We start from the raw sequence: 15,946 nt of genomic DNA, 5'->3' as shown, positions 1-15,946 counted from the left end.
ATGACATGACGTGACCCTGATAAATGTTTATGCTACAGATCTCAAAACAATGCTCAGCAGCTTAACCCAGAACCACCTGCGGGGTCTACCCACGCACCGCAGAAACCTTGGGTGAGTCTCCACTCTTTTTTTTTTAAACTGCTTTCCAACTAATACTTTTCTCTTTGGTTCTTTCGGTAAAGTTAATTGTCTCTGCTGTCCAAAAATCGAGGGTCTCTCTCTGTTCACGAGTGTGCCTCAAGTGTCGGAGTGAGATCACGCGAGTGTTACGTTTGTAAGTTGACGCCGAGTGTGCATGGCCAGAATGCACCAGCAGCGCCCACGGACTGGGACAGCCACCCCTCGACCACCGGACCTTCTTGGAACGACCCTCCCAGCCGCCCTCCTAGGCATGCGCTCCAACCCCGTACACACATACACAGGCGTGTAGACTCGCAGTCCGAGCGTTTCCCCCATTCCTCTTGAGACGGCAACAACCCTGCTCACAAGTACGGTCGATCCGCGTGCGTGTTTGCAGACCAAAAGCTCCCGCGGTTGGACGTACAGCTAACGCGCACACTCCCAGCCAACCGTACGCAGTGCCCGACTACTGGAGCCAGGTGAGACATTGATTCAATATCGGCATGGTCTACGTTAACTTAAAAGCACACATTCCTGAACTCGAGAATGACACTGATTATGGCATCATAAGCGTCACATTAAGTGGTGGCTACTATTCGATTGATCTTGGTATTTAAAAAAAAAAATTAAGCGCAATAGAATTTATTAATGTTTATTTGTCTGAGCAGAGGCCATGATTTCTTACTCAAATGAGCATTGGAAGTCGTGCCATCCTGAGCTAGTGGTGGAAATTCCACATTTCTCTGGTGGGGGCCCAGTCTCTTCTTGGGACAATTGTTGACTTCCCCACAACGGGGTACTCATTTTATCGACCGCAGAATGGATGATGGTCTTAATGAATCTCCCAGTCTTGTCACCGAGTCACCTGGCTGGATTATTCTGCTTCACCCTAAGTGCTAAAATTCCATCATGTAATTATCAGTACACTGGGCTTGCAATCCAGAGGTCGCCGATTCGATCTCCCGGCAACTGAAACTTTGGGCACGTTTCTTAAATCCCCCTGCCTCTGTCTGCTCAGCAGTATCAATTGCTAAACCACAGTTAGTCGAATGGCATGTGTGGTGGGGTAAAGTGTAAGTACTCTTACCACTTCAAACACTTGTGGCCAACGTTGAATAATAGGCCGATATACCCATTGGACAGTGATGAGAAGGAAACTGGCACTATTTGGACACACATGTAGGAAGGACAACAATACTGAATATTTACAGTGTGTTGTTCGGAAAAATGTAAGGAACCAGAACGAGGAGGAAGACCTAACAGAGAATGGCTTGAGGGTAACAAAAGAGATTGGTGCTGGAAAGACGTTCGCTTCTTGAACATATTGGCACAAGACAGAGGAAGGTGTAAACAAATGAGCAAATGTGCAGTGGACACCTAGGGGCTATCTGCCCGTGGATTGTCATTATAGCCATTAGAGGGGCTGTCTAGAGTTCCCTCTAGTGGTGGCCTTGCCACCAGCAGTGGTGTGAGCAAGCGATTGCAGAAATGTGCAACGCAAAAACAACGAGACTCTTCTTGATAACACCCCCACAGGAAAAATGGCATGCTCCACCGTGGCAATCAAGTTAAGCATGGTCTGTTAGAAGGCCTAGCAGTACAGTATATGCACTAGTCCACTATCTATGGCGGAATATCTCAACGCTACAGGGAAAGAGTGTTTACCGTCTCTGCTGATAACACGTAAATATGTTTTAATGCAATTTTTTCTACTTTTAATGTAAACAGGCATCGGATGGTGACATTTCAAGTGGACCTTTGAACAAGTACTGAATATTCCCAACGTTGCCTCTGAAAATACCTACAGTTGACTAATTGGCGAGTGACTGACAGCACTTATCACAGCAGTGGGACAGATGCATCACTTACGAATCACTCCTATCAGTTGGGGTTGTGCTGCTCATTGCCCGATACCATGTCCAGGTTTTGGCATCGTAGCACAACTGCAAAAAACCTCCACGCTTGTATAACTTTTCGTTCAAGACTATCATCAATGATTTCAATAGTGTACACATTCTACCTGTCATCCTTTTCACGTCCCGTTCAGAAGACTACATTTGCATGCTTATTCTCAGAAAAATATATTTATCCACATTTCAATGTTTTTAAAAGCGTACCTCGGCTCTCTCCCTTGCATATACATCTTATGCCTGTGACAAATATTACTCGCGTTGAATATTCTCTTATACCTCTCTTCTCCTGGACAAATGAGCCATGCCAGGGCTGTGCCAAGCCAGACTGGCACAGCTCAAAGAGGCACAAGGTTATTTCCCCAACAGAATCGGAATATGTATTCATACTGGAGGAATCCGATGAGCTATAAAGCTCTCTTTGCAATGTCCAGTCGGGGCGGGTAACAACGTTACAACAAAACAAAAAAACACGACAGGAGTTCAAAGTATCAGAAAAGTAAACAAATCATTTTTAAAAATATACAAATAAGTTGACATTATTTTTGTCTTACCAGGTAAAGCCCATTGAGATATATAAACTTATGTTTTTTATATATAGAAATGACCTGGCCACAAATGATAGCTCAACCTGGAGCTAAGTCTTGCCACTGAAGTTGCTCGCAATGAACCAGTTGTGATCCACATGGTATACCTCGACGCAGCTTCCACTGCGTTATCTGAAGTCAATCTTCCAATAACCTTGCCATTAGGGATAGCGTAGCACGGTTCAGGCTCAGCACGGCAAATAGACAGTGGAAAACTAAACGTACTGTGAGGGCCCACCCTGGCTTGGCTTGGATGTGTCGGTGGAAAAAGGGTATTACTGCTATTTGCTTCCCAAATAGCAGTACTGGGGAGGCCTTCAGCCAATTGTTGATGACCCTTATGAGGTCACATACGTTTTAATGCAATATTGTGTTTTTAGAGAAATACTGCACGTTTGCAACAGCTTGCTTAAATGCTTTAGAAACAGTGCATAACTGTAAATGTTTGCGTACAACTGGGTGTATATTCATTGCAAAATGACCAGTTGCTTTCCCGTGTAACATGCATACAAAAATCAGTGGCGTAAGCAAATAATTGCAGGGCTGCACCTGTACTTGGTCTGTAGAAAATACAACTACAAAAGTACCACACTTGGTCAGAAGAACAGGGTTAGAGATCGATTGAGCAACCTCCTGTGGGAAGGTCAGGGTGGGGAATTGGAATTCATCGACCCAAAGAATAATTTTTCGGGAAAAAACTTGAGACAGATTAGCTTGCAGTTTCTTGTGCATGGTGGCAATACTTTATGGAAATGCATATATGTAAATTATATTAGAGCTGCAACTTGTCAATTACTCAATGTGATCTGGTAAATGGGCCGAGCTGTGTAAATCACGTAACCTCGTGGCAGATCATTCAATAATTCTGTATGTCTACAGTTGTGGAATTTTGGTGTGGGAAAAAATAGCATTCCTATATTTCTGTGGCTTATGCATGCCACTGGTAAAATATAATATTCTTTTTCATAGTTGAAATGTTTTTTTTTTTTTATCAAGTGCGATAATTATCACATTGTTGGTTACAATATACTGCATATACAGTAGACGTAACCATGGCTTAATTTCGAACTGAAAATGTTCAGGGTCACACCAAGTGGTGGCATGTGATGAGTCGCCACAGCCAATGAGTGAGATATACTGGATGTGGTGAGTTGGATGCAAAACTATTTTCCGGGACATCCACCTGGGCAGTCCCAGCTGAATATAAGCAATGGATAAAGCAGTTAGCCAATAAAATAAATTATACTCGCACTACTTGAATCCTATCATGCGGGTAAGAATTTTCATTTATGAATTACACAGATTATATGTAAAATGTTAGATTTATTTTTGATTTACAGCTTTCGTGACTGCAGGGATTCATATTCTTGGTTCTTTCGGTAAAGTCACGTAGAAGGGAAACAATAAAATAATAAAAATATAAAACAATAAAATTCTCACGACGTTTCGACTGCAACACAAGCAATCATCATCAGGTGTGAAAACCACAGCAAGAAAATTTCTTACCGAAAGAACCAAGAATATGTTAGATTTATAGTAATAGGTTTTACCCTTTTAACTGGCACAAAAACTGACACCTTTATTCAAGGCATCATGTTTGCAATAACCACAACACAAGCAGTCAAAATGCAAACAAAAGAGACAACTCTGATAATAATATGCACTGTCCTTGAATTTGATTGGTCCACACCCGAGACGGCTTTTCTTAGAGCCTAGTTAAAAGGGTCAAACCTATTACTATATCTTGTTACTGGCAAAGAAGGTCTCATGTTAGATTTATGTTTGTGGTCGAACTAGATTGAAGACAAACGATATGAAACTATTAAAATTAGATTAATTTAGTTAATGATTGAATCGGGATCCCAAATAATGACGCGTGGGTGGAAGGTTAATCATTCAATTCCTAAAATACAATCAGGGATGACAAGTCACTGCACTATCACGGAGAGTATTTAAATTGTACACATTAACCTGAGAGGGTTTTTGCAATTCTACAATCATTGAGTTTCTGAGGGCAAGTGTATTAAAGCAAGTACATGGTAGAATATATAGCATGCACTGCTTGCTGAGAGGGAAGAAGCAAAGCACCCCTCTGATTAACGTAGTGCCACTGTTTATGTAGAGCAATTTATGTTTGTATTGAGCTTTCTTATTTTCTAGAACAAGCATTTCTTTATATTCCCCGAATTTGCTTTGCCGTGTAAATATAAACCTAGTAACTTTACCTTTTTAATAGCATACGCTTAGAGCCCAAGTAAACGGAATAACATTTCAACTACAATGAATGATCACGTGTATATAAAAAATGTATAGCCATTTGTCCATGCACTGCAGTAGCATTCCTGTGTACATATGAAGAATGATTTCATAATGCGCAGAAACTAGAAATGTGTGTGCTTGGTCTTTAATTAAGTACAATGACTTTCCTTATATTGGCTGAAAAGAGCTTTCCGTGGTGCCTTACAATTTACTTAAGGTATGTGCACGCATTGCAATTCCTAATAACAAGTTAAATAAAACGTATCTATTGTAGCATTCATATTACCTCGACTTGCCAAGTTAGGCATGTAAATATAATAAAATCATTATACATGAATGGGCAGGAGGCATATTTTGAGGAACTGAAGCACTCCCGTGGCAGGTCAGAGAGGTGCTCTGTTATTTATGATTTTTCGGTATGGGAGGCCTGAATTATTATTATGGGAATGACCAGTGCTCCTCAGTGAAACATTTCTAAAAACCCGACGTGGACACAAGACAATGGAGCAAATTACTGATTCATCACGTCCCAGCCCTTGCCATTGTAATGCACGTATGTGTCGCGTTGTGCGATTTTGATTTATGTCCATATGTATTGTTTGTGAACTCTCAAACTAGTTAATTTACACGTGTGCTTGTTTTATCCAATCAGAAAAAGCAATTAATGCTGTTTACAATTATTTGTTTTAATTAAGTGGAATTGAATGTTAATTGGTATGCATTTTGGCACAATGGGAATTGGCAGCATATACATTACATACATTAGAAAATCATAAATATCAATGTTTAAATTATACACTCATTACGTGAGTGTGAATGCATTTGTGCAAATGTACATTGACTTTTAAAAGCCATGTCTAGTAATTTCTATTCGCTACTGCATTTTTTACCAAGGCAAAAACCGTGCCTTATTTTTTCACAATGTGCAAATTTAAATAGGAAAACATTTTATTTCCGATACATAATATCCCGTAGTTCCAGACTTTTGAACAGTGGACAAAAGTAAAATATTATAAACCTCTGATTTAAAGCTTTCGTGACTGCAGGGATTCATATTCTTGGTTCTTTCGGTAAAGTCACGTAGAAGGGAAACAATAAAATAATAAAAATATAAAACAATAAAATTCTCACGACGTTTCGACTGCAACACAAGCAATCATCATCAGGTGTGAAAACCACAGCAAGAAAATTTGAAAAAAGTGGCGTTTTATTTTTTTAACGTTAGCACCACAGAGAGCGATATGGCAGTTATTCAGGTGGACGAGTCCATCTATGTTGGGAAAAGAGGAGAGGGGAAACGAAAATAATGGATGCGGTCTGAAAGCCACCGTAAGCGTGAACAACCAATTAAGACCCGAAATGGTTTATCAAATCCTTCCAATGATTGCTAAGCCAGAATCCATCTTCTCGGTTGAAATTGTCTGTGTTTGTATTTGTGGATAGCCTCATGAACGAATCTCTCATGGTAGCCAGATGTTTCCCTTCTATGTGACTTTACCGAAAGAACCAAGAATATTATAAACCTCGTCTATGTCGAGATTCACAGCAAAAATATACTTTAAAACTGTTTCATTAAAGAAAGTGATCCACCCCAAGTGCCGTTTTCATTTTCTTGCATCACTATTATGCTGAATGTGTTGTGAGCATTGCAAATACATTCCCGAAACACTTGCAGCACGCAGTCCCCAAGGTATGGACAAAACAATGTCAGCACCACGTTTCAAAATGAACGAGGCACCTAATAGACCAGACCCATTCATACATGGCTTGAGCCTCACTCCAAAACGTCACTTTTAGCCACTGTCTGGAGACGTTTTGGGTTTCAGCGAGTATATGTTTGCAGTAATAATAAAAATTTCACAAAAAACATCTGAATGCAAGTTTGGATAGAATTCCCGAATCACTTCCGTCAGTCACATGGGCCCCGAGTCGCTGGTTGTGGGTGAGCAGGGGAGCAGCAGCAGCCCCTGCTTAGTACCACACGCCCACAAACTCAGCACAAAGACCCCCCCCCCCCTTATCCCCCCCTCGTTATCATTCCCTAGCCCCCCCCCCAATCGTTCATCATTCCCTAGCCCCCCCCCCCATCGTTCATCATTCCCTAGCCCCCCCCTCGTTATCATTCACCTAGCCCCCCCTCCCCCCAATCGTTCATCATTCCCTAGCCCCCCCACCCCCCCAATCGTTCATCATTCCCTAGGCCCCCCCCCATCGTTCATCATTCCCTAGCCCCCCCAATCGTTCATCATTCCCTAGCCCCCCCCCCCCATCGTTCATCATTCCCTAGCCCCCCCCACACCTCCCCCACGTTGGCCGGGCTCCCCTGCGCACGAGTCAATGTACAGGGTGGTCCTGATGTCTTGTGAAACCCCCCCCCCCCCCCCCCCCCATGTAATCCTCTAAAACTTAACATGTTCGCATACCAAACGGTGTGAAAACAGAAATTTATTTAAAAAAAGGGGGGAAAATGTTAGGGGGAAATTCATGGGGGGGGGGGGGGGGGGTCACAAGACATCTGGACCATCCTGGTACTGTGCAGTAACTAAATGTTTTACAACTTTCGTGTTAGAGTTGTTACTTTGGGGCGCGCTCCACAAACGTTGCGCTTAACGCAGCTTAGCACGTACACTTAAATTACTTCTGGGAAGATGACATCTGCTAGTGCTTTGTTGTTGTTACAATCATCGCCTCCTCCTGACGCCACTGACGGCAGCTCCCCCCCTTGCCCCCTCTCACACGGGGGGGGGGGGGCGCTCCCCGCACGTCTCGTCGTAAAATGCGAGCCCCCCATTATCAAAAACAAATCATTATTCACGATCTTTATTTATTGTGGAGGAATCCGATGAACGATAAAGCTCTTTTAGCACAGATGTCCACTAGGGGGCAGGTCAGAACTCAGAACGTTACAACAACAACAAAGACAAAAACACGATCGGAGTGCAAAGTATAGATACACAAATAAAATTAAACTATATATATTATTTTATCTTACCAGGTAAAGCCCACCGAGCTATTAGCTTCTTTGATTGTGACGATGATAATCGAACCCAAAAAAAACACTCCTGAATGGAATTCCCAAAATCATTTACAGGAACCCGAGCCGGCTCCGGGCTCCTCTCGGATCGGGCGGCCGGACGAGCGCATGGGGGGAGGGGGACGACGACAGCGGTGGTGGCACCGCCGCCGCGAGCCTCAAAGTGCACCTGGCCTGGCACCAGCCGCCGTGGTTGATTTTAATGCAATGGGCCACGCGGCCACGCGCCCCCCCCCCCACCTCCACGTTTAAATACTCCAGCCAGCTGATCGATGGTTGCCATGGTGGTGGTTGTTGTTGTTGCTGTTGCCATGGTTGCTGTTGCCACGACTGCGTTGCCAACGCGGCCACAAACAAACCCCGCGGTGGGCCGAGGGAGGGAAGTCCGCGGCGTGCGCTCCAAAATCCTCTCTCTGGCTGAAGTCCCGCACGCCAAGCCCCCCTCTCATCGCCCCACCACAACTGCTCGAGTCCACTCGGCACGAGTGCCTCACGAGACAAGCCCCATCGCTCGCCTCGTTGGCCGGCACCAGAGGAGCTAAACGCCGACACGCGAGTTAGAGCGACACCCCCCCACCACCACCACCGCCAAAAGCCAGCGAGGATGGTCGACGCCTCTTGGTCCTCCACGAGGAAGCCCTACCCCATGCCGACCCTGGAGAATGACGAGAGCTTCACGGGGACACGCCTGCACCACACCGTGAGTGACCGCTGCACCTTTCATCTATCTATCTCCCCCCCCACCCACACACCTCTGGCTTTGCCGTTTTTTTCCCTGGATTTTTATGTTTGCGCGTAGTCACTTTTAAGATGTTTTCATGTTCATGTTTTATTGTTTGTTGCGGTTGCACCCGATTCAAGAGCCGAATGGCTCACAGGGGCTATACCAACATAAATGAAAACTATTAAAACTGCCTGACCCTGGAGGTTGACCGCGACCTTAAGCGTGGCGTTAATACTGTGTCACCATCAGCCAGCACCTTCATCATCGCCGCCAGTAGCCTCATTACAGTCATTGACTACTGCTCTAACTTGTTTTGTATATTGCCAGGACAAGGCTCGCTGAGATATGTAGCTCTTTTTCAGAATGCGACCTGTCCACAGATGCTAGCTCGACGAAGTGGCTTATCGTGTGGAAACTTATAGCAGTCAAATTCTCTAAAAAGCATGATTGTAAGTGTGGTGGGAAATACCGGAGGACCCGGAGAAAAAACCACGCGACCACGGGGAGAGAGACACGCAAACTAAAAATATACAGCAGGCGTCATTGATCAACACCATCACTATAAAATATACAGCTTTATTGACCAGTATGAACGTACTTACCATCATTATTCACCACTATTACCTTCATCATCAGTATCATGATCATCATTTGACATCAGCAGCGTGCATCAAACCCACCATAATCTAAGTCATTAGACTTAGAACTGTCTTAAGCATCGGGTATCATCACCATCATTAATCTCAACTCTATTAGCTTATTTCACCGCTACCATTAGTAATAGATTCACGTTTTAAATGACTCCAACGATTTGAAAAATACACGTTTTCACAATAGTTCAGCTTAAAAAAGGCCCCAAATTAGGCCTGAGACATTGAAAATTGTAATGGGAAACGTATCCCCTAGGCAAACATATTGATTTGTATGACCAGATAAAGTTTGTACGCAAGTTTAACTTCATTCGCGCGCGTACGTAGCCAACCGTGCTCCTCGGAGATGTGGGTGAAGGACACCACATTAGACAAAAAAGCAGTTGTATAGAAGTGGTGTTTTTTTTGTTCAATCAAGACGACGATTTAAAATCGCGCAGCTCCAGTGGCCTCGGAAGGGAGGAGCTTTCCAGACGACCGCAGAAGCGCATCTCTGAAAGCGCCGTCGTTTTTGTTCGATGGCCGAGCCACAAAGACCCCCCGCTGGCTGTGGTGACTTTTGCGAGCGTCATCTTGGCCCCACCGTGTCGCATGGGACAACAGTAGCCACCCCCACTGTGCCTCCAATGTTTGCCCAGACGCAGAGGTACGGCGAGCCGGCGTACCTGGGGCAGTCGCAAGAGCCTTGGCAGAGGCTGCACGCTTCCAGCACCCTGGCCAGCGCTCGCCGCCACAACGCTGGCCAGCATCATCATCAGGTGCCCTTGCCGCCACACCACGGTGCCACTTCCCGGTGAAACGCGGGTACACGGTACCACCGTGCATCGAAGCAAACCAGTCAACAAATCCACGCGGTTTACACCGCGTATTCTTGTACAGGGAAATTGAGTGTTCAGGTCCATACGGCGTACAGCCGTTTCTAATACGGGCATGTCGATTTGTGTTTCTCCCGTGTGATGATGGGGCTTTGTAGTATGAACGTTGAGGTTTACAAGGGCACGGGGTGACCAATAAGGTCTGAATTTGGTCCGTAATAAGGTAGGACACTGATAAGGGGTTGACGGGCACGTCGTAACGTCAAATATAACTACTCCACACACGCAGCAAAGAAGACGGCAGTGGGCAGAGTCCTCAGCCAAAAGTCAAAGTGGTTTTGTTGTCGTCTCTGTTTACACGGCCTTGGGGGTGATGCTGCTCACGTACGCGATTCCTGCACCACCAAACGAGGTGTAACGTTCCTAATATTTTGACTTAGGATAACGAGGAGGTGCAAACAGCCAGGGAAGACGGCACATTGAGTCGACGAGACGGCGTCGAGATGGAGAGGCAATCATCCCCCTCGGGCCTGCGGAGGACTCGGGGGGAGGCCTTTGGGTCTAAATTCGAACCTAGGAGGCCAAAGCCTAAATAGTGAAATCTAATCTACTCCAAGTAAGGCACGAATAGACAATAACAGAAAGGAAGTTGTTGCTTTTAAAAAGCCAACGTATTAACCAGTCTGAATGCTGTAACTTGTTACAAAACAGTCCCCTCGAGGCCAAGAGTGCTAAGCGTAGAGTGCAGTACTGCACAACGTTTACATTACTGAAATTGACACAAAGCAATAGTTATAAATTATATTTTCCCACCTCGTGTTCTTCCTTCCTCTGCCCGAGTGAGTTGACCTTGTGAGAAAAATAAATCCTCGCTGACTTTCTGCTCCGTTTGCACGGTCGAATCATCGCCGTGTAAATTAAGTCGGAATCGTGTGGGAAGATGGGTCCTCAATTTAGATTCTGTGCCGTAAATCGATCCACGGTGGCCTTAAATAGACGTCGTAAACGCATGTCGCTAATCGGCGCGTCGTAAACCGGATGTAATGTTTCCCAAATTTAACTCACATTTTTTTTGTGTTAACTGACGCTTTAATATTACACTAAAGCACTACTTAATTGAATGTACATTTTTCGCAAAGGTTCTACGCTCAATAACAATTGTCTCGTAAAACCGAATCTGGAGTAACAAACTGACACTTTTGCTCCATTATAGTGTAGAGGTGTTAACTACTCGCTGTTCGGTAACCTGCATTGTTCTAGATTTGAAGCTTTCGTGACTGCAAGGATCCATACTCTTTGGTTCTATTCGGTAAAGTCACGTCGGTTAAAAATTAAACAACAAAAACCTACATTGTCACTGGGTATCAAAGGGGCAATGCAGCGTTACCTCGGTGTACATAACGGGTGGGGTCAGACGAGGTGAAGTGGATCGTAGCCACAGTTTGGTAAGAACCAATCAGACAGTTCCACGTTGGAATGTGGGATTGGTTACACCTGGCCACAAACGGGTATAAGAAGGGTGACCGCGCAGAGCGCGGGGAGTTCTCTCACTACACGAAGACTGAAGCCCAGGCTGAAGATAGCCATTACCCTGGACCCAATCTTCCAGCCCTTCTGAGGTCTAAGGCTCGGCGTATCCAGTGGTCAAGACCCGCCGGGCCAGCGGTGGGTCAGATAGCCTCCCCTAGGTCCCAGCCGGAGGACTCTAGGATAGCGGTAGACGTGTAAGTCCCGCCAAGATAGGAAGCTGTACCTCCTTAGGTTAGGACGAGACCTTTGTGTAGGTCACGCTAAGTCCGGAGGCTGTACCTTCTTAGGGTATCGGGTGAGGGGACCGTATACCTCTCTGTGTGTTAAGGACTGTAAAGAGAAGTATTACAATAAACAGAGTGTGCATCATAAGAAGTGTATTCGTCATTATAAACACCACAATAGTATGGATACGCAATTTGAACGATTGGATGCAACAGAGAGCATCTAATGCAAGTTCTTAGTAATATATCGTGGACAGAGGTAAATGGAAAGCCATGCTGGCCAGCGTCCATGAGAAAGGATGTGGCAGCGCTGTGAACTCCATATCCTAATGGTATAATTGATCAGGCAAGGTTTCGGTTTAATGCATAGGCTGGTATAAACCTGCATTTCCATCGCGTGGCCGCTGTTGGTTTCCCACGATTTGGTGCTTGGCACATCCAGAGGTCCCTCATTAAGCTTTATAAACATGTATTATGTGACTTTACCGAAAGAGCTAAGAATATGTATTATGTGCTCAACAACAGCACTTTCCCCAACACACTTATGGAAGGACACGTGAAAACGTGCACACACGCAAACAAACTTTTAAATACACACACATACTTGCCCATGTGTTTGCCTACACTCATAGGTATAGTGTATTTTTTGCAATGATGTAACATACATTGTACATTGTGTATGCATGTGCGCGTTGTGTTTCTGGGCCTGTGTGGTGTGAATTTTGATGCTGTGCCACGTTACTAACTGGCTGTGTTGTGCTCAAACTCAAGGTTCCCAGAGACAGTCTGGATTTCGTCCTCCAGTCCTTGTATGATCACCACTCTGGATTCCTGCAGGGAAAAAACGAGACCTTGGTGCAGAGGGAAACTTTGGACAGTTTGGATGGGTATGGAGCACCCACGCTGATGTGCTTTTAATATAACATAAATGCACATTTAAGTTTAAGATGTGGCAGACTAGAAAAGCCAAACTGGAGGTTATCCTTGAAAGGTTTGAGGAACACAAAATAAAGGATGTAGCCCGGTGGAACAGTGGGTATGACACTGTACGGTTAAAGCAATCCCTGCCATAGAAATGTGAAATTTCCACGGTTGGCTCAAGGCTATAAACAGAAGATAAAAACAAAGCTCTGTTGAGTTAGATACCATTGACTTTTTAAAAGGGAGTGTATAAAACTTTAAATGTTAAAACCATAGAACATGTGATGACTCATCTTGAGAACCCTTTTAAAAGAGTCTAGTATATAATTTCACTGAAAAGCCTCAGAGAGGGCTCCACAGAAGTCTTGTTAAGGCAGTGCCAATTTGAAACCTTAAAGTGGAACCGAATCAACAGAAATTGTCCCAGCCATCAATTGCATGCTTACGCGCCTTGTGAAATCATTAAACTACACGTGCGTGTGCATGCATGCTCATCAATTGTCTTCCAGCATCCAATTTAATAGTAAACATACCCATAAATCACGAGGAGCATCTGTCTTTTTTCATGTGATCTTAATTGTTGTCGTGATTACAATTTCTGCAGTACCATCGGTGTCACGTTGTAATGATAAGACAATTTTACTCAGCTTTCAGTGAGCAGTGCGAGTAAGAAAGCAGTTCCCAGAATGACATCACGACACTATTTTTGAAGCACCTTTCTTGTCCACGCGATAATTGTAAATTCGTACATTTGGTATTCGCACCGGTCTATCATGTAGGCGCCATGCTTCAGTCGGGAGTAATGTTGCTTTGCGATTTTACCCAGTTATGTAATGTGGCACACCTTTATCATGTCTTGCAAAGATTGCCCGTTGGAGGGCAAACCAATTTTTTGTCGTAATTGGTTTAATATGAATTGAGTGAGACTATATTTAACTACATTAACCATATTTAACGTGGGTATTTTTTTGTTATGCACTAATTCGTGACTGAATTCATTAGATCATCAACTCGTTTCACTTGGAAACCTATTTTATTCATCACAGGTCTGCTCAGATTCAAATCCAGGATGTCAGCGGGTGCCGGCTCAGTGCTTTGACACCGCTTTCGCTCTCCGAAGTCTCCAGGCCACCTCCTCCACATCTGACTTTTCGCAACAAACCCTTTGCGTGTTATACGTTGGGCTGCAGGTGGGCCCTGAAGACCCGCGTCGAGGAGAATCCCGACAGCGGCAATCCGAGCGGCCTGCCCCTGCGCAGATTCACCGTCCCCAACAAGGAAACGATCCATGCGATTGCTGGGGCCATCCGTGAGCAATGCATCCTGGGACACAATTATTGCCATTTGTTTTGCCCTTTTGCCACAATTAAGTTTTGAGAATGCTGCCATGGTGTAATGGTTAGCACACTGGGCGTGTCATCCAGAGATTGCCGGTTCGAACAGGAGGACAAATACCCTCTAATATAGTGGAGGCCTTTCTGTCAGCAGTGGCATCGGAAATTGCAGGGCTGCACTTGTACATTTACATTCCAATTGTAATATTGGTCTCATGTTATGAGGCAAATAAGTTCTATTCATAACTCTTCAATACTCATCATCAGAATCTTTATTTAGACTGGAGGAATCCGATGAGCTATGAAGGTCTTTTCTTTACAGATATCCACACCAGAGGCACACTTTCTTTGTGCATCTACAAATAAAAGTGTCTGTTCGACGTCAATAAAAAACACGTTTTAACTCTCAGAGCTGGAATATGCAGTCATTGAGAGACCAACTCACTTAACCCGAGTAGCCAGTTTCACCACGGGCATCTTCCCGTAAGACTGAACAGGGGTGTGACCTTTGCCTCTGCGTGTGCACAGAGAGCCACCACTCAGCCGCCACCAACCGCGGATATTCGCGGAAGCAGGACGGAGGTTTCTACTGCACCTAGAGCGTGACTCGCCTGGCCTGCGGGGAACGCAGGTGCCCACCAAGTCTTCCAGACGAAGCCCAACTACATTGTGATAAATCCAAACTCAACGTTCGCCAAATTGCACAGGGGACGCTCAGTGAATCGCATTTCGAAGTGGCGGTGAAAAAGTACCCCATTTCGACATTTTACATGGCCCAGGACTTTCTTAACACAATTATTAAAGTATGAAAAATGAAAACAGGTTTAACCCTTTCTGGCAATAAAACAGGTGTTAAGATGTTCAAACACAAAATATAAACCTTTTGCAAGGAATCAAGTCTGCATTAACCACACTTACATGTGGTGAACATGCAAACATGGTACTGGAAAAAAAGGTTCCATGATAGACTTTCTTATTAAATATATGAATCTCGATGGGCTCACACCTGAATTAAAGGCAATGTCTTCCAAATAGTTTCTTAATTGTGCTACCTTTACATATGCATTTTAATTAACGTCGATTGTTTTAAGGAGAATTACTACTGATAATTAATGTCAATCAATTGAGAAAATTGGATTGACAGTTGCGAAACTGAGCTCGAGGGAAATTCCAATGACTTGAACAATACGTAATCACGTTGTCCGTGGAATGTTGCACAATGACATAGTAATGACACACCTGGGATTGCTGTGTCCGGATGCTGTTCCAATGCCTGGTCCGCTTCCTTGATTAAATAATGTATACAGGTGACTGTAGCTGTTTACATTTTACCTTTTCTGTATTTCTAGATGTAATCTCTAATCAGAGCTGCTTTTGAAACTTAAGCACTGTTTTCAGTACTCTCAATATATGAATATATATGATATACTCTACTTGATATCATTGCCTTAACCTTGCTAGATTGCACTGCATTTACAAGTATTAAGAACTATCGCAGAAAAATCCAGTATTACTGGTGTTGTGAGAAACAGTGTTTCATTCTTGGGACTTGAGTGGTCAGCACCACTCTTGCAAGGTGCATATTTCAGTCCGAGTCAACCTAGCTACCAACACAATTATAATCCGATTATTGACTGCTGTGGGGTTGTAGTATTTCTAGCAAGGCGTTTCTTGAAGTCACAATTGATAGATGTATTTCTCAAGACGCTCTTAATAAAAGACATTCCATCACGAGCATGATTGTGACCGTTTCATGGCAATGCAGGCGTGGAGTCTTCAGATCGCAACAAACCTGCATGTGAATACTTCTTTAATGCTGGACATTTTACCAATACATC

The 15,946-nt window shown here is 44.2% G+C and overlaps 2 protein-coding genes and 1 long non-coding RNA gene across 5 annotated transcripts in view; 2 read left to right on the top strand and 1 right to left on the bottom strand.

The window, feature by feature from the left end:
* Window positions 1-6,466, top strand: part of LOC116947442 (disintegrin and metalloproteinase domain-containing protein 9-like) — a 27,008-nt gene extending 20,542 nt beyond the window's left edge. Inside the window, exons 20-23 of the mRNA XM_032963188.2 lie at window positions 39-111; window positions 304-389; window positions 518-599; window positions 1,849-6,466. Of these exons, the coding sequence (XP_032819079.1) occupies window positions 39-111; window positions 304-389; window positions 518-599; window positions 1,849-1,893 (286 nt within the window). The 3' untranslated portion in view covers window positions 1,894-6,466. The remainder of the gene's footprint in view (window positions 1-38; window positions 112-303; window positions 390-517; window positions 600-1,848) is intronic.
* LOC116947445 (uncharacterized) overlaps window positions 1-11,023 on the bottom strand; it is a 12,419-nt gene extending 1,396 nt beyond the window's left edge. Inside the window, exon 1 of the long non-coding RNA XR_012945660.1 lies at window positions 10,913-11,023. This is a non-coding gene — a long non-coding RNA (uncharacterized LOC116947445). The remainder of the gene's footprint in view (window positions 1-10,912) is intronic.
* CFAP276 (cilia and flagella associated protein 276) lies at window positions 8,236-15,842 on the top strand. Of its 3 annotated transcripts, none has more exons than XM_032963191.2 (5): window positions 8,236-8,610; window positions 9,929-10,042; window positions 12,625-12,740; window positions 13,965-14,083; window positions 14,637-15,842. In XM_032963191.2, exons 1-5 carry the CDS (start codon window positions 8,515-8,517, stop codon window positions 14,705-14,707), a joined length of 516 nt encoding a protein of 171 aa, XP_032819082.1. In that variant the 5' UTR covers window positions 8,236-8,514; the 3' UTR covers window positions 14,708-15,842. The 3 variants fall into 3 exon arrangements, with proteins under 3 accessions (XP_032819082.1, XP_032819081.1, XP_075926726.1); XM_032963190.2 differs by having other exon boundaries at window positions 8,238-8,610; window positions 9,923-10,042; XM_076070611.1 differs by lacking the exons at window positions 8,236-8,610; window positions 9,929-10,042 and adding an exon at window positions 11,264-11,764.
* Window positions 15,843-15,946: the final 104 nt, after the last annotated feature.

Source organism: Petromyzon marinus, chromosome 30, assembly GCF_048934315.1.
Source record: "Petromyzon marinus isolate PM22_M1 ecotype Great Lakes invasive population chromosome 30, UKy_Petmar_22M1.pri1.0, whole genome shotgun sequence".
NCBI lineage: Eukaryota > Metazoa > Chordata > Hyperoartia > Petromyzontiformes > Petromyzontidae > Petromyzon > Petromyzon marinus.
This window is presented reverse-complemented; position numbering and strand designations above follow the sequence as displayed.

Bases quoted from the DNA above. Each gene is read 5' to 3' on its own strand.
- CFAP276 (XM_032963190.2), top strand. From the start codon at position 8,515: ATGGTCGACGCCTCTTGGTCCTCCACGAGGAAGCCCTACCCCATGCCG. The intron at 10,043-12,624 runs GTGCCCTTGCCG...CTCAAACTCAAG, and splicing joins CTGGCCAGCATCATCATCAG to GTTCCCAGAGACAGTCTGGA. The intron at 14,084-14,636 runs GTGAGCAATGCA...GCGTGTGCACAG, and splicing joins TGCGATTGCTGGGGCCATCC to AGAGCCACCACTCAGCCGCC.